This window comes from Lotus japonicus, chromosome 1 (assembly GCF_012489685.1).
Source record: "Lotus japonicus ecotype B-129 chromosome 1, LjGifu_v1.2".
Lineage (NCBI taxonomy): Eukaryota > Viridiplantae > Streptophyta > Magnoliopsida > Fabales > Fabaceae > Lotus > Lotus japonicus.
Genome location: NC_080041.1, coordinates 8,384,484 through 8,395,284, shown reverse-complemented (window position 1 = coordinate 8,395,284; position 10,801 = coordinate 8,384,484). Strand labels below are relative to the sequence as shown.

The 10,801-nt window shown below is 42.8% G+C and overlaps 1 protein-coding gene and 1 pseudogene across 1 annotated transcript; both read left to right on the top strand.

Moving 5' to 3' along the window:
- The first annotated feature begins 1,404 nt into the window (after positions 1-1,404).
- On the top strand, positions 1,405-3,697 carry LOC130715591 (heat shock 70 kDa protein-like; annotated as a pseudogene).
- A 2,815-nt stretch (positions 3,698-6,512) lies between these two features.
- LOC130715412 (uncharacterized) lies at positions 6,513-10,629 on the top strand. The gene is made up of 3 exons (XM_057565538.1): positions 6,513-6,722; positions 6,833-7,279; positions 7,399-10,629. Exons 1-3 carry the CDS (start codon positions 6,513-6,515, stop codon positions 10,627-10,629), a joined length of 3,888 nt encoding a protein of 1,295 aa, XP_057421521.1.
- The last annotated feature ends 172 nt before the right edge of the window (positions 10,630-10,801 follow it).

The following is a 10,801-nucleotide window of genomic DNA, read 5'->3' as shown; positions in this document are numbered from 1 at the left end:
TCACAATATCACACTTGTTGAGATTTACCCTTAAAATTCCTAAGTTCAGTCCCCAGATATTCAACTGCATTTGTGGTTACAGCCTTGGTCAATATATCTTGGAGCGAACTATACTTGCATCATTTGCTTATTCTCTGTATTGGATTGCATGAAACTTAACTTTTGCATACGCTGAATAGGATTTTCAGAGATGGTCATGGTTGATTTATTATCATCATCTAAAAATAAAATAAGCATCATTACAATTTTGTGTCTATTTAGTTGGATTCTTAATTTTTCTTAGCCAAAGATCTTGATTCATTGATAAAAATATATTTTCTGCTTCTGCACTTGTTTTTGTTTGTCATACTATCATCACTTTGTTTTGACATGGATCAGATACGATGATGCATAATTTGTCATGACAAGCATACAGTATATTCTTTTCCAGCATTTGACTCGCACTCAACGTGCTGGCTAATTTCAGGTACTAAAAGAACATCAATGATTAGTTTTACCTAAGAAATCCATGTCACACTCTGCAGAATTATAATTATTAACAAAAAAATTATCTTCATCATGTTCTTCATATTATGTAACTTAAGCTTGCTGTTAGTGCTGGTTTTGGTTGTTTCTGCAGGCCTTTTCCACCTACTTTTTATCATGACTAATCAATCCTTATTAGTTATTCCCCTTCTTTGCCACTGAGCTTGTAAAGTATTGAGTAACTCTGTCAAACTAGGCTGAGAGAAGCAATTAGAGTCTTGTAGAGAGTATTTTTCTGCTTCAAACCACCACTTCTTTTTAACTATCAAAAGTTACTCCTAAACTTCTCGTTCTAAATCACCACTTCTTTTGCAGTTGATATATGGGTGCGTTCGGGAAACAACTTAATGAAGTGCTTATGGCCATAGTTGCTAAAATAAAAGGAAGAAAATGAGGAAAGAAGAGAAATCAGCTGATTGATGAAAGAAATTTGAAGGTGTACCTGATTTGGTAATTTTATTTGTTAGTGGAAATGAAATCACTGATTTTTGGAAATAACCGATATGTTTTGTGAGGGTCTAATCAACATTTCAGCTTATAAACAAGATCCTAATGCAAATGAATTGAGCCGGGTAAGCAGCAAGGTCAAAGGATGATTCCCTTGCTTTCACTTGAGTTCTTATCTCAGGTCATCCTGGTAAAGTTTCAAACTACTCTTCGCCTTTACTCTAGAAGCGGATTATAATTCTGTATATATTTACTGAATTATATTTTGAAATGTATCGCACTAGTTCTTGAAATGCATGTTTTTGCTATGATATGTTACATCTTACTTATGCTTGTTAGTTGCATGTGTGAACCATAATGTATAACAGTTAGAACAGTATTGTGTGCTCAAACAAATTCAAAGCTGGATTGCAGAAGCACTTAATGCTTAACATGTATATGCCTCATTGGGAACCAAGTGGGGCAATGAGTAATGACCATGATCTTTTGTTCCTCAGTTCAGCAAGAATCACAAGAACAGGGGTGATCTCTCTTGGGTTTTCAGAAAAAGCAATAATTGATTTTATCACTCGCCTTGATCATCAAGGCATAAGCTCAAAGATGGAAAAGTTCTTGCAGAAGGGATTCAACATATAAGTTTGGTCATTTCTAATGAAACAGTTTCCTTCCAAATTTGCATAATTATATTACAAAACGAAGGTTAGAGTAGAGAGCATTTGGGTTTGGTTAAGTGGCGGAGGGTGAGGCAAGCTCAAAACGCTGAACAAAAGCACCAAAGTCGGTCTTCTTCTTCTTCCTCCTTCGACGATAACGACGACGCTGATTCCTATTCCGATGAACAACCACCAGCTTCAGTGATTGGGACAACATCGTTGTTGTGCGGCGGTCAACGACGGACGGAGAGACAGTGAGGGAGTGAAGGTGCCGTCGTGCGGCGCAACCAAAAGATGTTCACTGGTTTTCTTTTCATAATTTTTTCTTTTACAAATACTGGCGTTGGGTAGTTACAATTTATGGCGGTTCTGAACTGCCAGAAATTTGTTACAAATACTGGCGTCAGTGATACATATTGTGGTGGTCTTGAGCTGCCGGCCGTTGTAGTTTTGGCGGCTAAATTGTTAGGGTTTCAAGCCGCCAGAAATTTGCACCATTACTGGCGGTTAAGTGAAACATTATATTTGGCGGTAAATAACAGCCACAAATATGGGTGAATTTACTGGCGGTTGAAATCCATAAAACAATTTTTCGCGGTCTTAAACCGCTACAAATTGTTGCAAATTAAATCATACAAAATTTACTGGTAACAATTTCATCCACCAGAACATGCTTCTAAATACTGGCCTCGAAACATTTGTGGCGGGAAAAAACCGCCATAATATGGTGAGATGATTTTAGCGACGGAAATTTAGAGAGGGATTTCATCCGTCGCAAACTCCGTCGTCCATTCCTAAACGTCAGTATCTGTTTGTAAATCTGTGACGAAACTTGCGACAGAACTATTGAGGATCATCAATGAGCCAACTGCAGCTGCTATTGCTTATGGATTGGACAAGAAGGGATGGAGAAAAGATGAACAGAATGTGCTGGTGTTTGATCTTGGTGGTGGTATTTTTGATGTTTCATTGGCGACCATAGATGATGGAACTTTCAAGGTTAAGGCCACAGTGGGAGATAACAATTTGGTGAACTTTCTTGTGGATTTGTTTAAGAGGAAGCACAACAAAGATATCACTGAGAATGTCAAATCATTGAGGAGACTAAGACCAGCTTGTGAGAAAGCTAAGAGGATTTTGTCTTCCACTTCCCAAACCATCATTGAGCTTGATTCTCTCTGTGGAGGGATTGATCTACATGTCACCTTTTCGCGGGCTTTATTCGAGAAATTGAATAAGGACTTTAAGAAGTGCATGGAGATAGTGGAGAAGTGTTTGGTGGAGGCAAAGATTGGTAAAAGTGAAGTCCATGAGTTTGTTCTTGTAGGTGGGTCAACAGAATTCCAAAAGTTCAGCAATTGTTGAAGGAGATGTTCAGTGTCAATGGCAGAGTCAAAGAGCTTTGCAAAAGCATCAATCCTGATGAAGCCGTGGCATATGGCGCGGTGATTTTGAGCTGTGAAGGAGACAAGAAAGTGGAGGAGCTGTTGTTGTTGGATGTAATGCCACTCAGTCTTGGGGTTTAAGACTGCAAGAAAGAGAGAACTTTCAGAACAACTTCTGATAATCAGACCAGTGTTTGCGTCAAAGTGTATGAAGGAGAACGAGCGAAGACAAATAAAAACTTCTTTCTTGGGAAGTTTGAGCTTTCAGGGTTCTCTCCAGCACCTAAAGGAGACACAGAGATCAATGTTTGCTTTGATGTGGATGTTGATGGCATTGTGGAGGTTTCTGCTGAAGATATATGAGCATGCGGTTGAAAAAGACGATCACGATCACCAACCAGCAGGGAAGACTGAGCCAGGAAGAGATGAGGAGGATGGTGAGAGACGCGGCAAGGTACAAGGCAGAGGATGAGGAGGTGAGGAAGAAGGTGAAAGCAAAGAACTCGCTTGAGAACTATGCCTATGAGGCGAGGGACAGAGTGAAGAAGCTTGAGAAGATGGTGGAGGAACTTATTGAATGGCTTGACAGAAACCAATTGGCTGAAGCTGAAGAGTTTGAGTATAAGAAGCAGGAGTTGGAAAAGGACATGCCTTTTGTATGATTCTTACGCTTGTGTTTAGATACCAACTGAGTTCATGTGAAAACATATTCATCTCAATCCACGAGTCTAGTTCACTTTTTGCTTCCAAGGGAACACCAATGTCAGTTAACATTGGCGCCAACAAGTATTCAAACATAATGGTAGGTAAAGATGGAAGAACTAGTTTAATTAATCTTGACTGTGAGACCGAAGCAATGCTTTGTGATTTCATCAAGCATCTTGAGTGTGAGTATGGGTTTCTCTGATGCAGTTATAATGGCTTATATCAGTCAAGTGAAATACTTGATACTGTGGATGCAAGTGCAAGTGAGTGTTGGGTTTGTTACCTTTGTGATGGTGTTTATGTAATCCACTACGAAAGATCCAACACAAAGAAATCTTATATATACCAATAAGGAATGCAAATGGGAGGGTGTTCTGTTCCGTTCTCTTCCGTTCCACCCTTTTTCAAGGAACCAAAATGTCCTGTTCTAGGAGCCTTTTGTTCCGTTCCGTTCCATCTAAAAACCATGACAAACACATAACATAACACATATGTCCCGTTCCGTTCCGTTTCAACCTATCTACCAAACGCTTTAATTTTGACTCCATATTTTATTTATTTATTTATGACTATTAATAATCATTATAAGTTAAGGTGTAATTAGTAAAAACATAATTAATGTTTTATTGAAATTTGATAAATAGGAACAAAAATCTTTTAAAATTGTGACAGAAAAAAAGGAATGGAGGAAGTCAAAGATTGTGCTCACAACCTTATATTTATATATTTATTTTGTTGATGAAGAAATCTCAATTGGGCTGAAATTTAGATACAAGCATTCAATCATTTGTAAGCTAATTGATAAAGAGGGATTTTGCTTTTCTAGAAGAATTTTTTCATACCAAAAGCTAGTGTTAGATCAATTTTTGAGTAACCCAAATCAATTTTCAGCTCAAGGTTTAAACTTAACATTGACGATACCAAAAACTTGACATTGATCACCACCTCCATTAACAATGAGGTTGGAAGTTTGATCCTCGTCCCGGGAATGAAACACATTTCATGGTCAGCCGTTTACCATTTGGTGCAAGTATCCGCAACAAGGTAGTTTAGTCATTGTTATCAGCAGTGAATATCGTGTTCTAAATAAAAAAGATGTCTACTCTAGCAGATAGATATGCCTACAAATTGCAACTTATAGTTCAATTATTTTTGTAAAACATGTTCCGAGACAAAGTTATAAATTATATTGATTAGTTATTCAACGTTTATCCACACTACATTAAAATTATAACCCCCATAATAGCCAGTTTATTACCAAGAAAAACACTTAAGAATTCATGTTGGAAACAACATGAGCAGAGAAACCAGAGACCGGATGTGAGCATATTGTTAAAATGTTCCCAGCGTGCGACTCTCCTAGGGTTTGGGAAAAAGAGTCAACGTCTAGGGTTTAACACCAAAGTTGACGGCGGCGGTCAAGAATCACGACGGCAGTCAGCGAACCAGGAGTGTGTGGAGCGAGCGACGACGTACGGGGAGATTACTACTCTTATTAGACTGTGACCCGCGGTCTGTCTTGTTGTTTCCTGTCAAACGGTGTGCATAAGTCCTTGCTATTTCAAGCATCACTACTTCTGCCACGTGCGATTATGGAAAGGCTGCATGATATCATCCTGGAAGGGGATGAAACAGAGGTGTTGGACGTGGGGGCACTGGAGGTGGAGCCGGCGCTGGAGGACGACGTGTGGCTACTCGGGAAGGTTCTAACCAAGGCAAGGGTAAGCGCTGGCCCTTTCCGGGCAGCGCTGCAACCATTGTGGCAGTCGCGAAACTGTGAAGAGATCCGGCAGGTGGGCGCTAACCTGTTCTCATTCAGATTCAAAAAGACTAAAGATAGGGACCTTGTCCTTAAATCTGGACCGTGGTTCTTTGATCGCCACATGTTGGCGCTGAATGTGTTTGACGTGAATGTCAATCCCGTGGATATACCGATGACCCAGATACCCTTCTGGGTACAAGTTCACGGTCTCCCTTACACATTTCGGACTGAGAAGGTTGCTCGCTCTCTTGCTGGAAATTTTGCTGGCTTCCTGGATTGGGATCGGAGGCGCAGCGGAGAATGTCTTAGAATCCGAGTGTGGGTGAGCCTTGATCAACCACTGAGGAAAGGGAAACTGGTAGCCGCAGGGGGGAAGCCACCTTACACGGCTGTTTTTAAATATGAAAAGCTTCACAACTTCTGCTTCAGGTGTGGTCGCCTAGACCACTTGGATAACGATTGCATGCTTGCGGGCGTGGGTGAGGGTGGGCAACAGAGGTTTGGGGCGTGGATGAGGGCACGCACACCGGCTGGCCAACGCGAAGGTGGCGGAAATAATGACAATAGGTACCGTGGTGGTGGGAATTCAAATCATGGAGGAAGGGAACGTGATCATCACCAACTGGCAAGGAACCCGAGAGAGAATGGGAATAATGTGAACCAGAACGTGAAAGACAAGGCAGAAGGAGGAAAAAACAAAGGGAAGTCACCAATTGAGGAGTTAGAGGATGAGTTCCTAGATGACCTGATTGAACATGAGGTGGCACCAAATGATTCTGAGTTCAACACAAAGATTATGAAGGAGGCAGAAGACTTTTTGAATGAGACAGAGAACGTGAAGACAAGGATGGGTGGTATTCATATTGGGGGTGCCTCTCATGGTTACAATAATGATCAGTACAGTAGGAAGCGGCCAAGTGGTTCCTCTTCAACACAAGGCGGCACAAAATCAAGCATCTCACCTCCCTTGAAGAGACTTAATACTGATAGTGGATTGGGCTCGGCGGCGGCTGCGGGACAGCCCCGCCAACCTCAATGAGATTCTTGTCATGGAACTGTCGTGGGCTTGGGAACATAGAGGCAGTACGGGCTTTGCGTAAGCTCATCCACTCAGAAGCTCCCGATCTGGTGTTCTTGATGGAGACAAAATTGTACAATTCAGAGATGTTGACCCACAGAGGGATGAGTGGGCTTGGTAACATTTTTCCAGTTCAGTGTGCGGGTAGGGGGAGATCCGAGCGGGGGGTCTTTGTCTACTCTGGAAGAATGAGGTTGATGTAACTATTGTGAATGCCTCGTTGCATCATATTCTTTTTACGGTGGTCCACCAGGACTATCCGTCTGCTGTTATGCAGGTTTTAGCTGTGTATGGCTTCCCGGAGACTCAAGATAAAGTCAGAACCTGGGCTTTAATCCGTCGCTACAAGCCGGATTCTAACACTCCGTGGCTATGCATTGGCGATTTTAATGACATACTTTCCCCGGCTGACAAGCTTGGAGGTGATCCTCCCAACTTTGACCAGTTGCAGGTGGCAACCCAAGCTTGTACAGATTGTGGGCTTTCTAGGGTGGATGGTAGAGGGAACTCTTTCACTTGGACTAATAATCGAACCCAACCGGCAACGATTGAGGAACGATTAGATTATGCCCTGGTGAATGAGGCGTGGCAAGAGTTATGGCAGGTGTCATCGGTTTTCCATTTAATCCGACACCAATCGGATCATAGTCCGATTGTTCTCCAGTGTGGAAGACGCAGACAAGATTTCAGAAGGCAAAGGGTTAATCTCTTCCGTTTTGAAGAGGTATGGTTGCAGAGTGGTGATGATTGTGCGGAGATTGTCACGAGGCATGGGGCGATACAGAATTAACGCTTACTGACAGAATTGCAGGTCTAGGTCAAGCTCTTGATACTTGGGGGAAGGCTAAGTATGGCGATCTCCCTAAACGGATTGCTGAGACAAGGGCCTTGTTGCAACGCCTACAACGGAGCCCTCATACAGATCAGATCCATTTGGCAATCGGAGATGCGGAAAAGGAGTTGGATGAGCTTCTAAAGCAAGAAGAGATCCGTTGGGGACAACGGTCAAGGGCGAACTGGCTCAAGCATGGTGACAGAAATACTAGTTTCTTCCATAAAAAAGCCTCCCAGCGGAAGAAGAGAAATTGTATTGAAGAAATTGTGGACGATAGAGGCACGAAGTACGCGAGGGAGGTTGATATTGCTAGAGTTCTGACGGATTACTTTGAGGACTTGTTCACGTCCTCTAATCCTACAGGAATAGAGGAGGTGGCTTCTTTGGTTGGTAACAGGGTGACTGATGCTCACAGGTCCGTGCTGTTGGACCCGTTCACAAAGGAGGACATTGAGGAAGCATTGTTTCAGATGCATCCGATAAAAGCGCCGGGGATAGATGGCTTTCCGGCACTGTTCTATCAAAAGTTTTGGCACATAGTGGGGGATGAGGTTGCTGCCTTTTGCCTTCAGGTGCTCAATGGAACGCTTTCACCAGCTATGATTAATCAAACACTTTTGGTGCTTATCCCTAAGGTTAAGAAGTCTGTGCATGCAAACCAATTTAGGCCTATTAGCCTTTGCAACGTGTTGTTTAAATTAATTACTAAGGTGCTGGCCAATAGGATGAAATTGATTCTGCCTGATCTCATTAGTGAAGCACAAAGTGCGTTTGTCCCGGGTCGCTTGATCACGGACAATGCTCTTATTGCCTATGAGTGCTTTCACTACATGAAGAAGAGGGTTACAGGTAAAAGAGGTATGATGGCTCTGAAGCTTGACATGTCCAAGGCTTATGACAGAGTCGAGTGGCCGTTTTTAAGGGCGGTGCTTGCTCATATGGGGTTCCCAGCAAGTTGGGTAACTCTTATTATGAATTGTATCATGACTGTTAGGTTCTCGATTATGCTTAATGGTAATCCACAACCGTATTTCGCACCCAAGAGGGGTTTGCGACAAGGTGACCCTTTGTCCCCTTATTTATTTATTCTTTGTGGTGAGGCTTTCTCTGCTTTGATTCAAAGATCCATAGCAGCCTCAACCTTGCATGGGATTAAAATTGCGAGAGGTGCACCAATAATTTCCCATCTTTTATTTGCAGATGACAGCATTCTATTTGCTCGGGCTTCTTTGGAGGAGGCAGAATGTGTACAAAACATTCTTGCAACCTACGAAAGAGCCTCTGGGCAGATGATAAACTTCGACAAGTCGATGCTTTCAGTTAGCCGCAATGTGCTGGAGAATTGTTTTCAAGATTTACAACAGATGTTGGGAGTAAAGGCAGTGGAAAGCTATGACAGGTACTTGGGTTTACCAACCATTATTGGAAGGTCTAAAACCCAAGTTTTCAGGTTTATTAAAGATAGAGTGTGGAAAAAGCTCAAAGGTTGGAAAGAAAAAACACTGTCGCGCGCAGGGAGAGAGGTGCTTATCAAGGCGGTGGCTCAGGCCATCCCATCATATGTAATGTCATGCTTTATATTACCTGATAGTTTGTGTCAGGAGATTGAGGGGATGATTGCTCGCTTCTTTTGGGGAGGGGATGCCTCCAAAAAGGGGCTTCATTGGTTGAACTGGGGAAAACTTTGCCGGCCCAAATTAGAAGGGGGTCTCGGCTTTAGAGGATTTAAATCCTTTAATTTAGCTTTGGTGGCAAAAAATTGGTGGCGGATTTACAGTAATCCGGAATCAATTCTAGCCCGAACTTACAAGGCTGTGTATTATCCGGCGACGTCCTTGATGCAGGCGAGGAAAGGATACCGCCCAAGCTATGCTTGGTCAAGTATTCAAAAAACGTCTTGGATGTTTGACGAGGGGTGTTGTTGGAGGGTAGGTGATGGCAAGAACGTGAGAATTTGGGAGGATAATTGGCTCCCAACTGGGCCCCCACTTAGCTACCGTCAGGATGTGGCTGCTGAACATAATCTCCGGCTTGTTGCGGATCTCTTACTGCCGTCTGGTAGAGGTTGGAATAAGGCTCTTATTGAATGGACTTTTTGCCCAGCAACAGCGGAAAGGATTATTTCCGTCCCTCTTCCTCTTCATCAAATGGAAGATGCTTTGTTTTGGGCTGCTGCACAAGATGGAATTTACTGCGCAAAATCAGGTTATCAATTTTTACAGGAAAAGGTGTCAAGGAGCTCTCCTTCATCTTCTAGTGCACCTACTTTGTCGGAAGCCCAGTGGTGTTTGTTTTGGAAATCTCCAGCGCTTCCTCGCTGTAAACAACTAGCTTGGAGAGTCTGGGTTGGAGCTGTACCAGTTAGACACTCTCTTCGCAGGCGGGGACTAGATATCGACCCGTGTTGCGCCATTTGTGGGGTCGAGGAAGAGACGCTGGACCACTTGTTCCTGCGTTGTGAGGTGGTGCGTGCGACGTGGTTTGGGACGGAACTTGGAGTGAGGATTGATGACGGAGTTTCATTCCATGCTTTCATGGGGCAGGTTCTGCAAACCCGTGATAAGGAGGTGGTGGCTGCGGTTCAAACAGTTTTATGTGCCATTTGGGAAGCTAGGAATAAGGTGGTGTTCGAGGGCTATGAATTCAGGTGGAGGAACGTGGTCTCGCGCTTCCAATCTCTAGTGTGCCCTTTTGATCCAGGAGCTGGTACAACAAGGGATGCAGGCGACCGTCGAGCGCACACAACCAGGTGGAGAAGACCACCACGGGGTCGCGTGAAGATGAACATTGATGCTGCAACAAATCAGAGCAAGATTGCAGGGTTTGGGTGTGTAGCAAGGGACTATAATGGTGATATTTTGGCTGCTGCATCTTTGTTTCCTACTGTGGTTCTCTCGGCTACTCTAGGAGAAGCTCTCAGCTTAAGGTGGGCAATGGTTTTGGCAACACAACTTGGCTTTAGGAGGGTGCAATTTGAAACTGATAGTTTATTGCTTCATCAGGCTTGGAAGAAAAGAAGAGGCTCATCTATTTTATTTACTGTTATTGCAGATTGTTTTAATTTAATGCATTTATTTGATTATGTAGACCTTAGTTTTGTTCGTAGAGAAGGAAATTCTGCGGCGGACTTTATGGCACGGAATGCTTCCTCTCTATCGAATGTGGTTTGGGTGGAGGAAGGTCCTCCGGGTTTAACTGCTATTTTGAACTCTGATGTATTGGCCTTTGTGCCTTCTTAATTTATGAATGATGTTCTGTTCAAAAAAAAGAGACAGATTTATTTTAGAGTCAGTCAATAAAAGGCCTTGGAATAAGAAAGTTATCTCCATTCAGCATCAAACATTTCTGATTCAATTTACCAAAAAAACAAACATTTCTGATTCCAGACAACTTCTCCCTTCACAAAAACTA